General features: G+C 35.0%; 1 protein-coding gene across 1 annotated transcript in view; it reads left to right on the top strand.

Moving 5' to 3' along the window:
* Window positions 1-23801, top strand: part of NKAIN2 (sodium/potassium transporting ATPase interacting 2) — a 538612-nt gene that overhangs the window by 86908 nt on the left and 427903 nt on the right. The window contains exon 4 of the mRNA XM_045542243.1: window positions 1640-1720. Within this exon, the coding sequence (XP_045398199.1) occupies window positions 1640-1720 (81 nt within the window). The remainder of the gene's footprint in view (window positions 1-1639; window positions 1721-23801) is intronic.

A 23801-nucleotide genomic window follows, 5' to 3' on the forward strand; every position in this document is an offset into this window, starting at 1 on the left:
CTGCTTCTGAAAATAATAAGATTTTCTTTATATTGCTACTCATTCATTCCTTGATATACAAAATATTGTCTGAATACCTGTTTTGTGCAAACAAATACCCTAAGTTTAGAACTTGGGGATAGAAACAAAAAATTTAAAAAAATAGTTCCTTTTCTTAAGGAGCTTATCATTGGGCGTTGGAGAAAATATGTAAATAATTAGGTATAAACATTCGGAATGAAATTTGGACAAGCAAACTTTATTGTAGCACTTAGTAGGGCTCAATCAATTCTGATTAGATATCACTCAGAAGGTGATATTCAAATTAATCTTAGAAGAAAAATAAAAAACTAATAGGTGGTAAGAGAAGTATCTAGGGGAAACAAAAAGTATTCAGGATAAAGGAATAATATACAAAGGCACAGAAGTGGGAAATAGCTTTCCATGTACCTGTAACAGCAAATTATAGAAGTGTCTGGAATCCAGGTTAACTCCAGAGATGAACAGAAATATGTGGCCCATAACATGGTACAAGATCATGGAGGTTCTTGAATCATAAAATAAATATTTTGGAACTCACCGTATAAAGGATGGGCGCCATTGGTGACTGTTTAGGAGGGAAATGATGTATTATCCTCTTTTTCCACTTTATAAAAATCCACACCAGTTGTTTCCATTGTTCACAGTAGCCTCCCACCATAGCCCTTCCAACCCCTACACTTTTGTTTCATTAAGTTCGTAAGACAGCTAGAATGACATCTTCTGAAAAACTTTTCACCTCTTCTGTTAAGCTTTGCAGGATCTTTTACCCAGGACAGGTTATGTTCTCCTCCCCTCTTCCTTCCTTGTGCTCAGACTATATATCTTTTTATGATTCCTTTACAATAATTATCTCTTTTTTAAAATCTATCACCCTCAATTAACTTGAATTCAGGGAGAATTTATCATTGGTTTTTGTATTCTCAGTGTCTTTCCAGCAATGTGGCCTTCTAAGAGTTTAATAAATTTTAGCTGAGTGATCAGAACTATATCTTGATAAGAAAATTTGTCATCATTGAAGAAGGTACACTAAATAGACAAAAGAATAAAATTAGGGATAATTGCTAGATAGCCACTGTCATGAGCGATAGTGAGAGGATAAAATAAGGAGGTGTGAACAGAGAAATGAAAAGGAGACACTAGAGAGAGAAAGTTGATTATATGGGACAGAGGCATAAAGACTGATTTGAAGATGGTCCTAGACATCTTGGGGAAATGTTATACATTATCCTACAGGGGGATGGTTTTGTTTAAGGAAACTAAGTTCTTTTTTGATGGATTATATTTTACATGTAAATTAGCACATCTAATTTTTTTAGATATCTAGAAAATAATCATTCACTCTTAAAACAGAAATATGTACTACTATTTCTCTTGTCTTGAAACCTAAAAATTATACTTAAGCAAGTTTGAGCTATAATACTATAAGAGTCTATAACAGTGGGGGGAAAAATCAACAGTGAGATAAATGTACATCTGATCCTGCTCCTTAGAAAGAAGCAATATCTAACATTTCCTACTAATCTTATAATTTGGGTGTGTCAAAGTTCAAGTTATATTTGAATAGTACTCAGCTGATTACAAACTAATTATATGTTGTTTCTCTCTTGCTTCCCTACAGTATGCTGTCTGGCTAGTCCTCTGGGTTACGTGGAATGTGTTTGTTATCTGCTTCTATTTGGAGGCTGGGGACCTCTCAAAGGTAATTTACCATCTGATTTGCCTGAATCATCAGTAATATGTTAACAAGCCTCTTCCTAAGTCAGGGAGAGTCTTACCCTGCTCTTGTCTCTTAGATGCACCTCACACAAAGGTAAATGGAAACGTATGTTGATTTATATCTCTGCACTTCTATCATCAAAGACATGTTTGGTGTGTCACAAAAATGTGCTTTTATTTTTTAAGCAAAACTAATGTGAAATATTGATTATTTTAGTGACCACACAATGCACTTTTAAAAGTGCATTGACCATTGAGAGATTTCTGAAGCAGAATAGGAATTTTTTCAAAGAAAAAATCTTGAAGATCTTTGAAATAGTTTAGTTTGCCTATTGCTCTGCTAGACATTTCCTGATTGAACCCAATTAGTAATATAATTCAAACAATTGTTGGGTTTTAGCTGAACAAAATTGTTGCCAGAGAGGTACAGTTTATTACAAATTGAATAAACTAAGCACTTTATTTTAAAATAGAGTAGGAAAGACTTCAAATACTTGCTTTTTTCATTTTTCGGTTCTTTGTGTGTGTATGTGTTTACTATATTTTTAACATGAATGCCTTTACTATTGAAATAGTGTAGCTTTTAGATCTCTAAAGACACCATCTTCTATTGGAATGCAATTAACCGCAAATAAGTCAAATGAGGTAATTCATTCAAGGGTAATAGTAAATCTTGACTCTTGAGAGGGTTACAAATTGTATACACTTCCTCATATTAACTTTAAAAGACAGAGATTATGAAATCTTCTTTTACTTACCTCTTATTATAGCAGAAAGCACCTGCCAAGACACTGGCATTTTTAAAACCCAGAGATACTCACATGCTAAAAAATTCCCCAGGAACTACCTTTGCCTTTCTGTGTATGCTGGGGAAAGAAGGATGGGGGAGTGGTAATACAAAGCGCTGTGATCATGTTTTGTTATAATCCTTTATTATTTAACTGTGCCATGTGGCTTTATGTCAAGTAGAAATCATTTCAGTTTGTTTTAGTTCAATAATAGAAGATGAAGGCTAAAATAAGAGGGTGACATTATGGTATGAGAGAGAACCAAGGCTTCCAGGATGTGTGGTTTATGAACAGATATTGAGCAAGTCCTCACCATGGCTTACAAAACCTGGCCTGGTGGACCGGGTTTCTGTGTATCTTGCAGGGCATGGTTCCCCACAATCTTGGTAGCAAGCAGTCCTTTCTGGAAGGTGCTGTGACCAATGAAAAGAAATTGTTCATCAGCTCCAGGAGGGACATGGACAGGATTGCTGCTTAAAACTCATATTAGCCTCTGTGTGAGAAAAGCGGATGTGCTTTTCCAAGGACTTGAATTTCTTACCCAATCTATACATCTCTGCTACTCTATAATCCACTTTCTTCAAAGAAATTCCACACTAGAATGACTTTTAATGATATTTGCAATTTGAAATAATCACCTTAAAAATTGTAAGGCAGGTGTTTAGGCATATTGGCTGAGTAAAATGATCCAATAGATCAGAGAATTTGTTTAATATTAAAAAAAGAGAGTGAGAGACAGAGATTTGAGCAAACCTGGCTGTAAAAATGTTCTGTAATTGTGCTCACTGCTCCACATGACGATCACAGAGTAAAGCTTGTGATCTCGTGACCTCAGATATGGGCATTAAAACCACAGCAAGGGCACTAAGAATTCTTTCAATGCACACAGATAATGACTATCTCTTGGCAATCAAGCAGTTAATAATATTTTCTTTCTTCTCATCTTATAAATCAAGACTAAGGGTCTGCAGAGCACATGAAAATTTAATAATTTTCCTTTTGACAAATAATCTATAGGAAAACCATAAAGGGCAAAGTTATATAGCAATCTGTACTGGGTTTTTCCTCCTTTTCCTGCTCACAGGTTTTGAGAGAGGTATATTTATACCATTTAATTCTTTAGTCATTGCAATTGCCTCACATTCTTCAGGTAATACAGTGCCAGAAGGAAGTAACAGTGACTGAAAAATGTACAGATGAAAACTCAAAAATGGGACTCTTGAAACTTCTGCTAATACTTAGATTATAGAATATAAACCATTGTTTTCTTCAATCCACCAAAAAAATGAAATAGTTTGAGTGTGTCCACCATATGAATGGGTCAGTTAGTTTGAAGCTGAGGAAGAAATACGGGAAATAGAAACAAAGAAGAAATTCTGTGGGCTTTATATATGTGAAAGAGGTATGTTTATTTCCCTAAAGTGTTTTGTAACTAGGTAATTGCTTTATAATGAGTATTGGCAAGAGTGATAAAAAGTGGTAAAACATGAAGGCAAACTTTAGTTACCTTCTTAGAGTTTTGGAACTTTGTGTTGTGTTTTCTGCTTTTTCTAATAACCGATCTGCCATATGCTTATGAGTGAAACAGAGATTAAAGTCATTAAGCCACCCAGTGTGCACATTCAGTAATGAAATGACTTAATTATAATAATATGATATACAAAACTAAACTGTTTGATGTTGGTTTTTTTGTACACATGGTTGTATAGGTAATACATTTTCTTCATTTAAAATCTTGTGAAAATCCAAAATTACTATTAAAATTTCAATTAACATTCTAATTATAATGCCTATAAATATTTAAGGGAAAAATAAAACTAATCAATTAGGAAACTGCTTTTAAGAAATTTTATCTCAAATTAACAAAATAAGGAGAATGTAATATAAAGTGGTACATAATATGATAGCAAACAATAAACATACATATTGCATAATAATTATTTCTACACTATTTACATTAATGGTTTAATTATTAGTGTTGCAACTAAATATTCTAAAGCATCCTACAGTGTCTAACATACTAGGTTGATATTTTAATAGCTGTCTTGTTAAGGAAATGGAGATGAAATTAGTCTGTAACCTGAAGTATCTACTAACTTTGTTAACAATTGCCTTTCAACATTAAATGTGACTTGGGCTGTTGGATTAATAGTTTTGAGAATTCTTCATAAATAGTCTTATTGTTTTGTTGTATTATTCTTGGCAGTTGTGATTCTCTTTATCATATACCAAATAGAAAAGAGGACTAATCCAATCATCAACTGAATTGAGATATTTTGAACAGAGGAGAGATATGCTATTTGTTCTATAGTAAGCTTTAACTTGAAAGTGCATAGCAGTTTGAAGGAAAACATTTACAATATGGGAATTAATCTGTTTGGTTCATCATTTGAGAAGAAAAAATTAAAGAAATAATTTTCGAATACTAGTATGTAAGCAAAAATTTAATGGTCTTCTGGTTATCTGCAAAAACCTATATTTTATTTCATGTTATATGATTATAAATTACTTAGGCTAAAATCACATTCTAACACTTTTCTTCATGTGACTATTTTGAGATCTTAGTTTCTACTTTTTTAATGTATAGAGTACCATTATTGAGTGATGTACCTACCTTTATAAATAAAACAATAAACTAATAGAGCATGCAGGAGAAACTACGGGACAATTTAATATTTAAAACAACCCAATTTGTTTTTATTTATCCCTTTGCCTAATGATACATGTGGATACCTCTCAGGTTTTATTAAATTATCAGAAATTTATCTAGTTAAACATAACACAAAGTAATTATGCCTAGTGATATGTATATTTCAGAATGAACACATTTGAAATCAACTTCTACAAAGCTGTCACATTTTAATAAGTTTTCTAATTCCTTCAAAGATCTAGATAAAAATTGTCCATTTAAAAATTTGTTATATAAAAAAAGCCATGTAGGGATGTGGCCTATTTAAGTTTCAGGGAATAAAATTGCACTCATGAATGTAAGACACAGAAAGATAAAACCTCTCATACACTGTAGGCTATAGGGAACAAATCCAGATGCAAGTGCCATGTGGAATGTACTTTTGCAGCAACTTCAGTTTTATTTCTTCTGTAACAAACTGAATTATTCATTTAGAGAGGTATCAGATATGTGGATATTTTTGCTCAATTAAATCAATGCTTGTATCAAAATTTGTTTTTAATGACCTCATATGTAAAAAGGTGGTATGGAGAAAAAGCTGTTATAATCATTTTTTATTTGAATTAATACTGTTCTTTAAGAAGTAAAAATACTTGTACAATTACTATTTAACAAAGAATACCTATGATAATTGATTTAGAACTAAATTTAACAAGTATCAAGATGACAATATATTGGATTCCTTTTTTATTTTTATTTTTTCACTATAAAATGTACATAGTCTGAGAAGATTTCAGCTAAGTATTACTAAATTAATTAGAAAAAAATTTATTGACCAACTATAAAAGTAGATTTTGCTTTACAATGTAGTATAAAATGTTCTATTATTAAAAATTAAATATAATGTAATTCTTTCCCACATCTAGAAATGCACCAACTTATTATAATTTGGTCAGTCACAACCTCTCTTCCCTTATTTTTCTTTTTTTTTAAATTTATTTCAGAATATTACAGGAGTACAAACGATTTGGTTACATAAATTGCTTTTATATCGTGCCTATCCTCCATATAGTGTGTTTTTCTTGATAATTCATTGAATTATACTGATTATTTTCTTATTCCAGCAATTCTTTTTTTCTTTGTCTTACTTTTTTACTTCCTTGTGATACTCCTAAAGTGAGGAATAGGGTCCTTGAACCTTTCTTATTCTGTCTACATTCTTTCACTTGAAAATACCATCCACTGTCATAATTTAAACTATCATCTTTACACATATGTCTACCAGATTTATATCTTCAGTCCTGACCTTGTTGCCAAGTTAAAGTCCCACATCTCCAACTTCCTGATGGTGTCATGTCAATTCCATTGTCACCTTAAATTCAACATGTCCAAAAGAATTTATCATCCCCAAAGAATCCAACTTCCTTAATTCACTTCTTACTAGGAGAAGGAAAAAAAAAAAAGCAAAGAACTGGGGGCATTTGCTGATTCAGGTTGGGTCAGGAGGCTTAGAAATTAGTCTTGAAACCTGTAGAAGGCTATTTCTGGAGAATGTATAAATCAACATAGCTTTGAGGGAGGTGGTCTCAAGCACATGGACAGTTTTTCTATAAAATTCATTTTCAACAAAGAATAAAACAAAAAAGAATTTTTGAGTGGACTAGAGAAATCTTTATAGATTATCCATGAGATAAAGCAAGAAATACATATTTTTATTATGTATATAGTATTTGTGTGTATGTGTGTATTGTAAACTTTAGACACCAACAAATTGAAAAAAATAGAGATCTACTGAAGTAATTACTACTCAGGAAATGTTGATACTTCAAAGAGATGAGCTGACTTTTTAAAGATGCTGTAAACTGGGGGCATTTGCTGATTCAGGTTGGATCAGGAGGCTTAGAAATTAGTCTTGAAACCTGTAGAAGGCTATTTCTGGAGAATGTATAAATCAACACAGCTTTGAGGGAGGTGGTCTCAAGCACATGGACGGTTTTTCTATAAAGGCATCTGCTGAATTCTGTACAGGGCTAAAAATGTAAATAGGAAGACTCCGGAAAAGCATAGTGAAGTTTTTTTGGCAGTTGTGCTAGACGAGTTTGAAACTAGGGGAGGACTTTACAGAATAAACTAGATTTACAATTGAAGAGATCTGAAGCCAGGGGAAAACTGGATGCAGAATGATCATTACCAGGACTAAAATCTAGGCTCAACACAGCACAGTCCTTACATGAAATAAACTGATAAGCCATCACTTTATCTGTCTAGTCAAGAGAAAAGGGAGATGTCTTAAGACAAAGATAGCCTTATCTTAGATCTTTATGCTTTATTTATGTGAATGATATCAGGTAATTGAAAACTACTACATATGCTAAAAGAAAGAACCTCATGACTGAAAGTGAAGAAAAAAAATTAGACAACTGAAACAGATTGATAGATGATTCAGATATTTTCATTACCTAATAAGGACCTTAAAAATGCACATTCAATACAATGAAGAAGATAAAAAGAAAAACTGGAGATAATATATTGAAAGATGATGAATTTAAACCCAAAGAGTTAGGATCTATATAAAAAGTCAAATGGAAATTCTAGAACTGAAAAATATAATATCTAAAAGTAAGAACTCAGGAGGTAGATTTAATAGTAGATTTAAAAGAGTAGAAGATAGGAATAATAAACTGAAGAAAGGTTTGATAGAAAATATTCAAACTAAAGCACAGAGAGAAGTTAAAAAATACAAAAAAAGAAAAAAATAAATAATTAAAAAGGATGTCAAAAATATACGGGGCTCAGCAAAATATTCAATATACAAAAAAATGAAATACCAGAAAGAAAGGAAAGATAGATTTGGATAGAAGCAATATCTGAAGTGATAGTGATAGAGAATTTTTCAAAATTGATTAAATATATCAACCCAAGATTCAAGAATATCTCATATCTCCAGTGGAATAAAAACATTAAGAAAACTATGTCTAAGTACACATGAGTAGACATGCTGAAAATCAAAATCAAAGAGAAAATCTTAAAAGGTACCAAAGGTAAAAGACCTAAAGACTCAAAGTAAAAACAAAAAGACTGATGATTGAACCTTTCAGCAGGAACAACGGATCTAGAAGGCAATTGAATGAACTCTTTAAAATGCTTTTAAAATGTCAACATAAATTTCTATACCATGAAGACAATATTCTTCAAAAATTAAGTTGAAATAAAAACATTTTCAGACAAGAAATAAGATAATTAGTTACCAGCAAACTTGTACATACTAAAGAGAGTTCTTAAGGTAGAAGGCAAAAAACAAGCAAAGAAACAAAACCCTAACAGAGAATGGAATTTCAGGAAAGGAAGAAGATAATAGAAAGAATAAAAATGTGGATAAAGATTGGATGGCTATATGAGGATGGTTTTATATTTGGATTTTCTGTTCTGTTCCACTGGTCTGTGTCCCTGCACTTGTGCCAATACCACGCAGTTTTAATAACCACAGCCTTGTAGTATAGTTTGAATGAGCCCAATAGGTTGGAATGGAGATTAGGAAATATTCTGAACTCAGTCAAAGTCAATTCATTACTAAGAAAATCTTGGGGGCATAAAGTTAAAGAGATGCTAATAGAAAAATATATGACCTTAAAGGGAGATATTAAAAGAGAAGTAAGGCTAGAAAATCAATGGTTTAAACTTCTGTATCTAGAAGCTAGTAAAATAACAGTAAGTGAAACTCCTCAAAAGTGAAGGATAGAAATAATGAAGACAATAATGAAGCAGAACTGAATACAATAGAAAAAATCAATAAAGACAAATGATTTTTAAGTGTTAATAAAATTGATGAAAACCCTATCAAGGTAGTCAAAGGAAAAAAAAATGAGTAAAAACACATTTCAAAACCTGAGACTTGCTGAATTTATTTATCAATTCCAGTAGTCTCATGGTAAAATCTTTGGAGTTTTCTAGATACAAGATCACATTGTCCGCAAAGACCGATAATTTGACCTCTTCTTCCCCCATTTGGATGCCCTTGATTTCCTTCTCTTGTCTGATTCCTCTGGCTAGGACTTCCAGCACTATGTTGAATAGAAGTGGTGACAGAGGGCAACCTTGTCGGGTTCCACTTCTAAGCAGGAATGCTTTCAGTTTTTCCTGGTTCAGTATGATGTTGGCTGTGGGTTTGTCATATATGGCTTTTATCATTTTGAGGTAAGTCCCATCTATGCCTATGTTGTTAAGCATTCTTATCATAAAAGGGTGCTGTATTTTGTTGAATGCTTTTTCTATGTCTATTGAGAGGATCATATGGTCTTTATTTTTACTTCCATTTATGTGTTGAATTACATTTATAGATTTGCATATGTTGTTGTCAGGTTACATAATCAATGTAAAGAAATCAGTAGCATTCCAACACACCAACAACAGTCAAACTGAGAACCAAATCAAAGACTCAATGCCCTTCACAATAGCAATAAAGAAAATAAAATACCCAGGAAGATATTTAACTAAGGAGGTGAAAGACCTCTACAGGTAGAACTATGAAACACTGAGGAAGGAAACAGCAGAGGATTTAAACAGATGGAAAACCATACCATGCTCATGGGTTGGTAGAATTAACATTGTTAAAATGTCTATACTTCCCAATATGATCCACAGATTCAAATGCAATCCCTATTAAAATAGCAACATCATTTTTTGCAGATCTAGAAAAAAATAATTCTATGCTTCATATGGAACCAGAGAAGACCCAATAGCAAAAGCAATCTTAAGCAGAAAGAACACATGGGGAGGCATCAGTTTACCAGACTTCAAGGTATATGATAAGGCTATAGTAACTAAAACAGCATCGTACTGGCAGAAGAACAGAGAAATAGACCAATGGAATAGAACTGAGAATCCAGGTGTAAAATCATCCTCATATAGCCATCTAATCTTTGACAAAGCAGACAAAAACATACACTGTGGAAAAACAACCCTTATTCAATAAATGGTGCTGGGAAAATTGGATAGCCATGTGTAGAAGATGGAAACAGGATTTGCATCTTTAACCTCTCACAAAAATCAACCCATGATGGATAATAGACTTAAACCTAAGGCATGAAATTATAAGAATTCTAGAAGAAAATGTTGGAAAAACTCTTAGAGACATTGGACTAGGGAAAGAATTTATGAAGAAGACCCCAAAGGCAACCACAACAGCAAAAATAAATAAATGGGACCTGATCAAATTTAAAAGCTTCTGCACAGCCAAGAAAACTATCATGAGAGCAAACAAACAGCCTACAGAATAGGAGAAAATATTTGCATGCTACACATCTGATAAAGGGCTGATACAGCTATCAGAATCTATAGCTATATAGAACTCAGAAAAATTAACAAAAAAAATATCAAACAACTCCATTTAAAAGTGGGCAAAGGAAATGAACAGAGACTTCAGAGGAAGACTTAGTAATGGCCAACAAACATACGAAAAACTGCTCAACATCTCTAATCATCAGGGAAATGCAAATCAAAACCACAATGGGATATCACTTAACTCCAGTGAGAATGGCCTTTATCAAAAAGTCCAAAAACAATAAATGTTGGCATGGATGCAGAGAGATAGGAACACTCATACACTGCTGGTGGGACTGCAAACTAGTACAACCGCTCTGGAAAGTAATATGGAGATACCTCCAAGAGCTAAAAGTAGAACTACCATTTGATCCAGGAATCCCCTTACTGGGCATCTACCCAAAGGAATAAAAGACATTCTATAAAAAAGACATCTGCACTCGAATGTCTATAGCAGCACAAATTCACACTTGCAAAGATGTGGAAACAACTCAAATGCTCATCAATACATGAGGGGATTAATAAAATGTGGTATATGTATACCATGGAGTTATACTTAGCCACAAAAAATAATGGTGATCTAGCACCTCTCGTATTATCCTGGATAGAGCTGGAACCCATTCTACTAAGTGAAGTATCACAAGTATGGAAAAATCAGCACCACACGTACTCACCATCAAATTGGTATTAACTGATTAGCACTTATGTGCACATATAGTAGTGACAGACACACTTGAGGCTCTGACTCAGGTGGGGCAAAGGCAATATATGTAACCTAAACATTTGTACTGCTGTAATATGCTGAAATAAAAAAAAAAAGAAAAGAAAAATACACTTTGATATCATAAATGACCCTACCAATTAGAGAGAGAGAGTATATTATGAACTAGTTTAAGCAAATATTTTGGGAATCTGGATGAAATAGACAAATTCTTTGGAAAATACCACTTGAAATAAATTAAAAATCTGAATACTCTTTTATCCATTAAAGAAATTGAATCATTAATCAAAACCTTTTGACAAGAAAAAAAAACCCTCATTTCATGTCCACATGGCTTCACTGGTAAACTGTTAAAAATATTTAAGACTGTTGTAATGACAATATTACATAAACTCCTTCCAAGAATAAAGATGAAATGTCTCCCATCTCATCTTTCAGACCAGCATAACCTTGCTTATTGGGGATAGGTGTGAATGTCAAATGACCTACAGATTACTGAATTGAAATATAGTAACATAAATAAGAATAGAGAAAAATGCTCAATATCTCACCACAACTTTATAAATGATTATATTATTTTTCATACAGCATTATAATATTTGTTTACATTTCCATCTCTCCTATTCAACTTCAATTTTCTAAAAGCCATATGTCATCATCATTATTCAGAATGTCTGCCACTGAGCTACCACACAGTAGTGGGGAATTATAGAATCAATTAAAAGCATTTTAGATGTTTATAAATAAGCCCATTTGATACATCATAAAACAAATGCAACAAGTTGCTTTTATCAGTATATTCTAATTATTTGTTTACTTAACTGTCCCTTCGTCAATGTAGAAATCATGTTTTATTCATCTCCAGGATCAAGGAAAATACCAGGCATCTGAACAATACTGATTGGAATGAAATCAAATGGTAATAGAGTGGATTTCAGTAATTGTCTAGATCCACAAATACAGCTGCTGGAGGCTTTCCCTTCTACCCCACCACTGCGTGGGAAATGGGATCTACCTCTCTCAGGCCTGGCCCAGCACTCTGTGGTGGTAGCAAGCACAGGGAAAGTGCTCCCAGTGCAGGTCACCTGGAATCAGTGTTCTTCAAAATTAACAATCACATGAATCACCTGGTGATCTCTTTAAACTATAGATTCTGATTGTTTTGGTGTGAAGCCTGTTATTTCATCCCTAACAAATTCATACATGCTGACATTATTTTTTGTGCATTCAATACACTTTGATGTAAGTATCTTATGACTGGGAACCTTTATATAGGGCACAAGGTGAGTTCATGATTTCTGGCCATACTTTGAAGCAGGGATCTAGTATAGATCTTGACATTTGTACATAAACAAATTCATCACTTGATTTATTTCTTAATACTGAATCTAATCAAAGTATCGAATGAAGCAACTAGATTACCCAGAGCTCTGAGGAGCACTTATGCTTAAAACCCATCCTTTAATACCCAAGTTGTATGTATCCTTCTTTCGTGTGGCAAAATCCCTTTCAGTAACCTCCCCATACCTTTTACAAAGGTACAGCTGACCCCAAAATGAATCTGGCTGTGGCTCTAATTTTTCTTTATTTGCATCAAGTTTTTTATTATAATTGAACTTCCAGAAGCTCAAAATCTCAGTTCCCAGGGCAATGAAACTCTTGTATATCCAGTGCAGCTTTGATTGAAAGCTATATCTGTGAATTCTCACTTTGATCTTGACCTTCCTTATTCTTGTGGTTAAAATAATGTAAACAATTTCAAAATTCTGCTATTTCCTCTCATAACTGAGTTGCATTCTTTCTGATTTACAGAGATCTAGAAGATCTAATGGCATCTACAGTTTCTATGGCTCTAGTAAATTAACTGCTTTAATTTGTACTTTTTTACTTTGACATCTTTCCCTCTTGCTAATACCCATTTCAAATGGCCCTGTGGTTGTCAAGAACTCCATCCTCTCTTTTGTAGGGTTTAAAAAGTCTCTTGGATATTGAAAGGGGAAACTTCTATATAGAACAGTCCCCATGAACATTAGCAAGGTCTTGGGTCATGAGCAAGCATTATTTCTGCTGGATGATTCAGAAGCATCATCCATGTAAAATGTTGGTAGAAGGTCCTCCCAGAGAGCAATGAGAATAGGCAACCTGAGCTGCTTGATGGAATAGCAGAATGATCTCCAGATAAGGACGTGGCTCTCAAGAGTCTCTATGCTGCTGGCCAAGTTCAATGAGACCAGTCCCAGAATGCTGACTCAGCTGTCTCCGCATACTGATCTGCTATTCATTCAAAGGCATATCTTACCTAATTTCCGCAATTTCTTACTCTGCTCTCTCTGGGAATGGCCTTGTATGATTTTATCTGTGCTCTTTCCAATCTGCTATTTAAAAATAAACCATATGCACTTTTCCTTACCTAACTTTTCTTCCTTAGTAACATTTTATTCTCTCCTATAAATCAAAAACTTGGGTTTCAAAGCTATTATTTCTGATGTGGACATTTAGAGGTTCAAAAAAAAAAAAAAAAAGCACTAACCATTTTTTTTGTATTCCTACTGAAACAATGCTAATTCTCTTTGAAGCAATGAGGATGTCACTAACTCACAAGGGAAAGTTTGCAAAGGATAAGTATGAAAAATAAAAGCACAGACATTAATATCCCAATGTATAACTGTATTCTGCTGGAAATAAAAAGAAAGCAGATACAAACATAGTCTGAGCAATGACCATTGCTTTTTGTCTCCAAAGCCTATTCCATGGAGATTATTCTAGGACAGTAATTTTTATTCTATGTCCAATTTTCAAAAGTTATGCTTTTATAGGCTTGTTATTCATAGAGCCAGGTAAAATTACAAGAATGCATTTGCATTAAGAGTTCCATAGCTTTAAGTTTTAAAATATTTAAATTTTTTTTAAATTGAAAATCACTACAGTTTTTTGAAAACCTTGGAATAACTGGCTCAGAGTAAATTAAGTAGACCCCTAGATCCTGAAATAGTTTCAGAGCTTACTTGAGAATTATATCCAATTCCTCACAGTCCATCCCAGCCCCAAGGGTGTGTTCAGTCTTTGATAAATTCTGTGATGACCATGTTAAAATCTTCCCTTCACTGTAAACCATCACCCAAATATGACCCCTGGAACTCATTTGGAAACTACATTAAGATTGGCAGTTGACAAATTAGCTTTAGAGGGCAGAATGTCAATCTCTTTGCCTGCGGATTCACTCAGGGACAATTGATGATTTGATGAACTGGGGGAAATGATATAAAAATACAACTCAAAGGATATTAAATAGTGAAATAAATTATCTTTTTCTGTTTCTAGCATCCAGGGTTATTTGACAAAGAAAGAGCAAATAAGTGACTGTTTTTCATGCCTTTCATATGGTAACAAATCTATTCTGCTTTGTACTTAAAATTTACATTGAAAATGCAGTTGAACCTTTAGATTAGTAGTTCAGTATGCTACAGGTAACCAGGGAGCAATGTTTAGTAAATACTAGGCTATTGGATGTAAAACAATACAATGAAAATTAGACTATTTAACTCTCTTTCTTGACTGAGAATTAATTGCAAGATGAAATTTTAAAATATTTAAGTTGTTTTAAATTCCAACATAACATTTAAAGTGTTACTTCCTCCTCTTTATAGATTATATTTTTAATTTTTAATACAGCAAAATGTGTATACAGCCTGATGCAATCAGAAAAGCAGCTTAGAAGGATAAAAAGAGGAAGATGACTCACTAATAAACAGCCATTTATAGAATGTAATTAGTTTTTCTTTTTCCTTCATTAGCTCATATAACCTGCTAGAAGAGTGAGTCTAATGGTAATTGCAGGACTCCAGGGTTTTCACCCTCACAGGTAGCATGATATATAAAGCTGAAGTAATTAGAAGGTATTTCACGAAATGTCATCATTCTCATTACAAAAACTAGGCATTCTGTAGCAAAGTAGCTGCATTGATACCAGAAGGACACTATTCCTTTTCACTCTGACACAGAAATCTCTAGTGACAGGTCCTCAATTCTTTTATTTGAACCACAAGTGAGAACAAGTTTGGTGCTCTCAATTAGTCCCAAGAGGGGAACCAATAGTACACAAGTTGGCACACTTTGCAATGCTTCTGAAGAGATATACAGTTATATAGGCACTTGGAGGGTTGTGACCCTCCTAGGGGTACACCATGTACAAGGAATTCATCAGGAGGCCTGCAGGAGGGATGGACTCAAGCTTTTGCACTCTGATTTTATGAGTACAATTCATCCACTAAGCATTTTTTATACTCATGCCCCTCCCCACTACTTACTTTCTAATGCCTCTATATGGTATGTTAACTGCGGCATCATAGTGCGCTGTATAATGAGTCCAATTCTTCTTGCTTTTTGCTTCCTGTTTCCTTCTTTTCAATGAAGGAAAAAAAAGATAACTGAGTTTAATATTGCCAAATAGCCAAATAATTAGTGCCGTTGGATTTTTTTTCTCTTTAAGTTATCCATCAGGAAATATAAAGCTAGAAGCATAGTTCTAAAAACAAAGGTAACAGAATATTATCTAATAGAAATAATGGATGTTAAATGTACAGTGCAAGGAAACAAAAGTATTAATTGCTTATGAAATAATGAGAAAGGAGTATTGCACTAACTCTTCTAACCCTGGAAAGATGGGCTCTCTTAATCTGTGACTAATACCATCATTTATTAAGAGTGTAAGTTGTAGCAGCTTTAGAGTTTTCTTTTATAAAGGTGAAAAAATAAGCACATTGTAAATGTGATTTATAAGGGTTATAACATTTTCAGTGTTTAGAACACTTCCCTGGTTGTAAGCATTTTATTTTCTGAGTGATTCCATTCTCTTGAGTATTGCATAAGATCAAAATCTCTACAGGGGCACAAGTGACATGATCTCATTTGGAAAACATCATCAAACAGTCAAACGAAAATGCAAACGAAACACAGACCCTAGTATTTTCCCAGACAACAATGGAATTACTAAATCTGAATACATGAAGACTGAAAAAAGAGGAGAATAAAATAATTGCATATTCAGAAATAAAGACAAACTGGAATGGTTTTATTGATAAATGTATTGGTACTACACAAAGCTCTCATGACAAAATAATATAAATGATTATACAAAGTATTATTAATGGAAGAAATTTGCCTTCAGCTTCATATTATCACAGGGTAGTTTATAAACAAAGTCATTATTTGACCATATTTCTGGCCCAATTTTGAGTCACATTCTCTCAGGATGTGTTAAAAGCAAAAATACAACATGAAAAGACAATATTTTGGGCAAGATGTACAGGCTGTCTGTGTGTGACATCTATCACCTCTCAGATCTCCAGGGTCTATTAGATCTGTGTTTATTTTTCCTGAAGCTGTCCACTCACTTGAGCAGGTTGCCCTTCCCAGAGAGAGGAAAACTAGTCTTTGAAATTTACTAGGATTACTGTCCTCAGGATTTTTAATGATTTTTTTGTTTATCTTAATTGATAAACTGCCTTAAGAGAGAGGTAATTCAAGTTTACTTCATACTGAAATGTTCTCTTTAGGAAAACATACTTACACATTTTGGAAAATGTTTTAAAAAATTTAACCAGAATAAAAACAAATTCCCATATGTGGTGACTTTATATCCAGTTCTCCTATCTATTCAGAGTAAAACTTCAGTTTATGTGTCAAAATTACATACATCTAAATACACTCTTCTTCATTATGATTTGAGTTCTTGTTCATTTTTTTTTTAAATTCTATATCTTATGAATATGCTTCACTAAGAAATAGAATAGTAGATCTTTGTTAAAAAACATTTGAACATTGAAAGTTGATCCTCCCATTGGAGTAAACTTAATGTAAAATAACACCTAATTTTCCTCAGCTTTATAAAAATATGTGGAGTTGAGACATTCTTCTAAGCATAGTGAAATATTGAATAGAGTAAGAATTATATGATCTAATTTATATTTATAAAATATCACTATGACTTATGAAAATATTCTGTGGTAAGGGCAAGAGTCACAGGAAGAAAATAAGTTTGAAGACTTTGGCATTACCCTAAATTAGAGATGTTCTTGGCTTAGATTGAAAAGGTAGCAATGGAGGTGGTGAGAAGTGTGTACGTTGATGTCACGCAGGATTACATCTAGTTATATTCTTGATATTGTATGAGGTTTGCACAACAGAATTTGCTAATGTCCTGGTTGTGGGGTGTAGGAATAGAATGATCAGGGTTGACTTCTAGGCTTGTAGTCTGAGCCCTTAGAATTTGATGTTCCCATTTATTGAGATGAGGAAGACAGGCAGTAGGTTCGGGAACAGAGAATGAGTACGTATGCAGAATCAGTTGCTCTATTTTGTCAACATTATGTCCGAGTGGCCCAATAGACAACCCATGCAGCATTGTCAAGTAGAGTATAGGATATGTCAGTCTTGAATTCAAAAGCACTTGAGTCATTAGTACATTAATGCAGTTTAAAGACACATGAAAGAATGAGATTGCTTAGGGAAAACATATAGGGAAAGGAAGCGATCTAAGGATTATTTTGGAGCTCTACAACTTCTCAGGTCTGAAGAAGAAGATCTAGAAAAGGAAACCAAGGAGGAATACCCCATGAGGTAGGAGGAAATCCAGGAGACTAGTGTCCTGGAGTTTCAGTTAAAAGAATCAAGATGGAAGGATGATAAATTGTGATAAGAATGAAGATTAAAAAGTGAATATTGAATATGGCAAGTGGAAGTTATAGCCAACTTTGGTACAAGTGGTTTTGGTGGAGAAATAGTAAAGAAAGGTTTATTTAATGAGGTGACCTGAGAAAATGGAGAAGCGAGTAAAGTCAGCTTTTGAATGCAGAGAAATAGGGCTACAGGAAAAGAGACTTAGAGGAGTCTAGTGGGGGTTATTTATGTGTTTTTGTTTTGTTGAATCCAGATATTGGAACATGTTTGTAGGCTGATGGAAATAATCTACCGAGAGCAAGAAACTGATGTTGTAGGAGCAAAGTTCTTGAGTAGCTGAGAGAAGACAGAAACCAGTGCTGAGATATAGGGTTTGACCTTAAGTAGGAACAGGGACAGTGAATTTATTGCAAGGAGAAAATGCAGGCGGAGTGGTAGGTTTGGCAGTGAGACAATGAGGAAATTCTGTTTTAATTGCATGTGCTTCAGTAAAATGAAGGATAAGAGTCATCAATTTAAGTGAAAAAGGGGCAAGGAGTCAGGGTTTGAGAATAAAGGGGAAAGTGTATGTGAATGGAGTGACCCATAGGAATATACTTAACATTGATTTTCTAATGATGGTACTGATGTGCTGAGCCATCAGCATGGTTGCCAAGTGTTACATATGACCTGTGGAACTCATGGTAGCTAGTTAGGTGGAGCAGCGATGACATAAAGCAACACAGCCATTCGCTGGTAACTGTTACCACATTAGCATTGTGTTCTTTTGAACCAATTAAGCAAATTAGACTCAGAGAAATGACTAGTGAGTCAGCTTATTTAACATTCATTTTCTCTATTGGTTCCTTACACACAAGGTTTTAACTTTTCTTTGTTTTTAAATGTTATCAGTAACTAAAAGGCAACTTTAAAATGTCCTGTCCTAGATATAATTAGAAAGCAGGCCATGTTATCTGCAAAGATGTTAAAACATTATTTATACTAAGAAAAATATCTTTTAACAACCAAACTATCCAATGGTAAGAGAATAAAGTAATTTATCATCTATCCCTAAGTAGTTTATTTTACAGTCCTTTTAAGATCAGAAAACTAATTCTAAAATGATAAAAATAATAAAGATAATTCTTTAGGAAGGCATTTAACTCAACAGCCTACAAGTAGCTTTCTGAAGTGACATGGGCCAGCTCCCCACTCGTCCCTGCCCATCTCCATCTTGCTGAATCCTCTGTGTCAGTCTCTCTTCTGCTGTTCCTCAAACCCTCCAAGCAGCGTATTCTCTCAGTTCCTCTTTATGTGCCATTTCTACTGCCCAGAGCCCTGTTCCTCAGACCTTCTCATAACCGGCAACCCCTTCTCTTCATGTAGGTCTCTGGTCTCTGGTCACCTCTTCAAAAAGGTTTTCTTAGAACATTCTGCCTAAAACACCTCTCCAGCTGTCACTCCTGCCACCCATCTCTACTTCTAGTCATGGCACTTATCATAGTTGGCATTACTTTTTACATTTGTTTGTTTACTTTGGCAACGTCTCTCTCTCCTGTGAAAAAAAGGGCTTTGCTCTTTCATCTGTGTATGCAAAATAATGCCAGGAGGTGCTCACTATATATTTGCTACATAAACAAAGTAATGAATTGATGACAAATTGAAGAAATACCATTTTAATAAACTCTATAATGATATAGCTATGCTTTGAGATCTGCTTTTGCTCATCCAGTAAGATCTCACGGCATTTAGGCATGAGTAAATATCCAAAAAGAAGCAGTATAGACTCTGTACAATAGATAAAGAACCAAAACAAAACAAAAATTATTAAGGTACAGCAGATAAAAATTGGAAAGGTTGTTCTGCATTCAGCCAATATAATTATCTTCACCTTCTCCAGGAAGTGAAAGGGGTACAGAATTCAGAAGGAAATGGGGAAGGAAATTTTTAAAATGAAGAAGTAGAGAAATTCCCAGTCAGAATAAACACCTTTATCCATAGTGCATGACCCTCAGACCTCCATCAAGATCCTAAAGACTCAAAAACTCATAATCCAGTGCTTCCTTAGATGTTATCTAGAGTTTAATCTATAGGTTAAGCGTTTGGCCTTGTTTTAATATAGACGCCCCATGGAAATGTTCTGAGGGTGCCTGTGTGTAGTTTATATTGGAGAGTAAAGGAAGATTCTAGTAGTGGGTGGCAGGAAAGGTCATAGGAGCAATGAATCGTTTGGATATTTAAAGTGTTTGTAAAGGGAGAAAGCTGCAAAAGAATTGAAGTTCCAGAACTCCCTAATTGGAGATACTGTGCTGCTTAAAAGTTACAAATCCGTAATAATGGCTAAAACCAACCTTGCCAAATCGTATATCATATCCACTACCTTTTAGCTGCGTGCACATGTACAAAGACATACAAAATGATTTCTTTTCATCCAAGTGTGATTAAATGAGATTTAGAAAATGGCTACTTGGTGAGATTATTGCAATGTACTTGAATCGACAATTTTTATGGTAAAGAACATCCATTATTTTTGATGTATTGTTTATTTTCCAGTTTGAATAATGCAAAATGTTTTTACAAGAAAAAGACAGGTAAATGGTAAGCAGATAGGACCCCATACTGTGAAATACATAAGTGCATTAAAAATTGCATTAAAATCTCCTACATAGAGAATTATCCCTGAACATATGCACTATATATTCCCCAAAACGAACTTAATTTGATCTGTATTTTCAAATTTAAAAGTTTTCTCTCTTTATTAAATCTAAGAACGTGAGACAAGAATAAACTTTCTGACATTAGTGCCTTTGTCTAGGCTTACCCCACAGTAAATGCACTTCTCACATCCAGCTCCAATCTTCCCTGCACGATACAAAATAGAATAATGTGATGCATTTTAGAACTGTGATTTATGAAAGAATATTTTTCTAATGTCAATAAACATAATTTATCTTACCTTGATTTTTAGTCCTTCATGGGAAAATAACATTAAAAATCCATGCTATTAATGATTGTTTTTATCTGGAAGTGTTCTAATTTATGAAAGAAACAAATTTCCTTTAAAATGGGTCTATTGGTTAAATTTTGACCATGCTTCACTGTGAATCAGCTTCTCAATCAACAAATTGTTCTCAGTGAAGGAACTATTGTCAGGCAATGTTGATGGCTGGTAGGTAAAGAACATTATATTGTGTCATCCATTTAATGTGGGTTTGGGTTACAAATAAAGATTCCTGGTCTTTGGAACCAGCAAAATGTTTCTTTAGCAAGGGCTTTAATATCGTGCTATCAAATAGTATCACTAAAAATTGTTGTTTAATATCAGTGCAGTTTTTGACATTGGATACTTTGAAACAATATTCTATAAATCTTCAGATATTGCCATTTACCAATAATCTATCATTGCAATTCTTCATTTCTTTCTTCCTTCCTACTTTCATACCTTCCTTCTTTTCAACAAATATTTGGGTCATGGCAGTCAGCAACACAGACCCAGGTCTTCTGGTCATATATTCTAAAGTTTAGCAGAAAAGATAGGCAATTAAAGCATAACTGCCATGATGTGTGATGTGTGTGATAATAGGGCATGTATAAGATGGAAATAGCACTGGGACCTACCTGAAGTTCAAGGAAAGACTACAAGAAGCAAGATTTCAAGTGATACGTAAAAGTCGAATCAGCGTTAGCCAGGGAAAAGTTGGAGAAGAAGAGAAAATCCTGGTAGACAGATGAGACCTTGAGTGGGCAGGGGGACAAGAGAAAGAGGAAGAGAAGGGTAAGAAGTGAGGATGGGGGGTTAGTTAGGGATTATATTCCTAAAAGCTTTGAGAGTTCAGCGATTCAGTCTTCATTATGAGGAGACTGAGAAGCCAATGGAAGGATGTTTAGCAGTGGGGTGGCATAACACAGTTTGCATTTTAGGAATATAACCAGAGTGACGCTCTTCACAGGTGGGGTGCAATAACGTGCCTTGGGAGTTCACAATATTTCCTGCCAGCACTAAGAAAGGGTCTGAAAATTTGCTTTCTTCCCTCATGAGACTCCAGCCTCCTTTCTGTTACATATCCAGGGTCTCTATTACTGTCTAGAATCTCAAGAGAAAAAGAGTTTAGCTTATTTGAATCCTGCCGCATTGTGTCAGCTGTGCTGGTTGGGTGAATGTCATCTTAATTGCAGAAGCTAAGGAAAATTTCTAGTCCCTTTGGATGCTATGAGGGTCAGTGTGACTTCTCCCTCCAGTAGCATTTACACTTGCTGAAGGGGCACCTGTGAAGCAGGTTCACTGTGCACTGGTTACTACTTCAGCCTATTGCATCTTAGCTGCTCTTTTGTTCTCTGCCCAAGTCCAGGGAGACAGAGCACTCACATACTTGTTACATGAAGGGGTTTAATTACTTATAGATAGTCGTCAAGGCACAACAGAAGTCTAGGATTCATGAGGAGCCAGGCCTCCAGTGCTCAGGAAATCTGCTCATGGTAAACAGAGTCTTGTCTGTGCATGTCCCACTTGCTCCACGGCTGAGGGACCCCAGGAAGCAGCCTGTCCTTGATTTTATATGCCAGGGACAAGGGGATACACTGGACTAAAGTGTTGAAGGACATCTCATTCCTGGGAAGGACTGGAACAGGCCACTTCTTCCTTATCTCAGGATGTTGCCCTCCCAGCCACTCTACAGTTATCTTGAGAACTACAAGCAAGGAAGTAGGGAGAACTGTGTAGGTCCAAGGCTATCCAAAGAACTTTCCTGCAGCACCCAACCACACCAGCCACCCCCTTCAGTCTTTTTATTTTATCACTGAGCTTCTTCCACCAGCACTGACACCCTCCTGGATGGTGGGGATGAGAACGGTGAGACGGCTGCAACTTCAACTGTGGTGCTACAGAGCTTTGGGATTTTGAAATTCTATTCAGTTAGAGAATGAGGCTGGGATGAGCCTTTTTAAGTGAAGGCACAGGCTGTGGGGAACGGAGGCCTCCTTATCAGGTGAGATGTGAGCCCCTCCCTGGCCAGTGAGAAGGAAGTGTGAAACTTCTCATAAACCCATCTGCAGCCACTTCACTCTGATGGAGCCCAAACTACGGGGAAGGAATGTGTTACCCAATATGGTGGGCTACCCCACAGGGTAAATTCTGGAGTGTAGTGGGAAAGGCTGAGGACTCTTGTATGGCTGCCAGCCTAGAGGCTGGGATAGACACACTGACTCTCAGGGAAAACAATATCCAGCTGTGCCCAGTGGAAATGCCTCATGCGCTAACAGACCCAAGCTCCAAACAATGTAGTGTCTCCCAAACATTTTTTTTTCTTTTTTTGCTAGTGAAGGCTGGACTCAAGAGGTCTAGATTTTACCACCTCTCATATCAATTCTACTTCATCCATTTTCCTTCTTTCCCTTTCTTTCTTTCTTTCTCTTCCTTTCTTTCCCTCCCTCTCTTCCTTCCTCCCTCCCTCCCTCCCTCCCTCCCTCCCTCCCTCTCTCTCTCTCTCTCTCTCTCTCTCTCTCTCTCTTTCTTTCTTTCTTTCTTTCTTTCTTTCTTTCTTTCTTTTTTTCTTTTTTCTTTCTTCTCTTTCTCTCTATGCCCTCTGTCTCTAGCCTCATAGAATTTTATGTCAATAGCCTTGTATGCTTTTCTGACCACTGGACATCGGCTGGGCCCATGCTGGTCTATCCTGATGGTTCTCCTGTCATTGAATCTCTGTGAACTCAGAATACGACATTGGGATATTAGTGCTCTGCTTTAAACCTCAAGAGAGCTGACCCTTTCAGTCTCCACGTCATCTGGCTTCTAAGTTTAGCCAATGCCAGGTACTCTTACCATTGGTGGAAACTGGCAAAAGCAAGGAGAATCCAAATATTTCTTATCCTCTCCCTGTGTGCCAGGGATACCAGCCATGACTCCATCGCTGCTATGTCCTGCTTGATGTGCCTTCTATGGTTGCAGATCCTACAC

Source organism: Lemur catta, chromosome 2 (assembly GCF_020740605.2).
Source record: "Lemur catta isolate mLemCat1 chromosome 2, mLemCat1.pri, whole genome shotgun sequence".
NCBI classification, from domain to species: Eukaryota; Metazoa; Chordata; class Mammalia; order Primates; family Lemuridae; genus Lemur; species Lemur catta.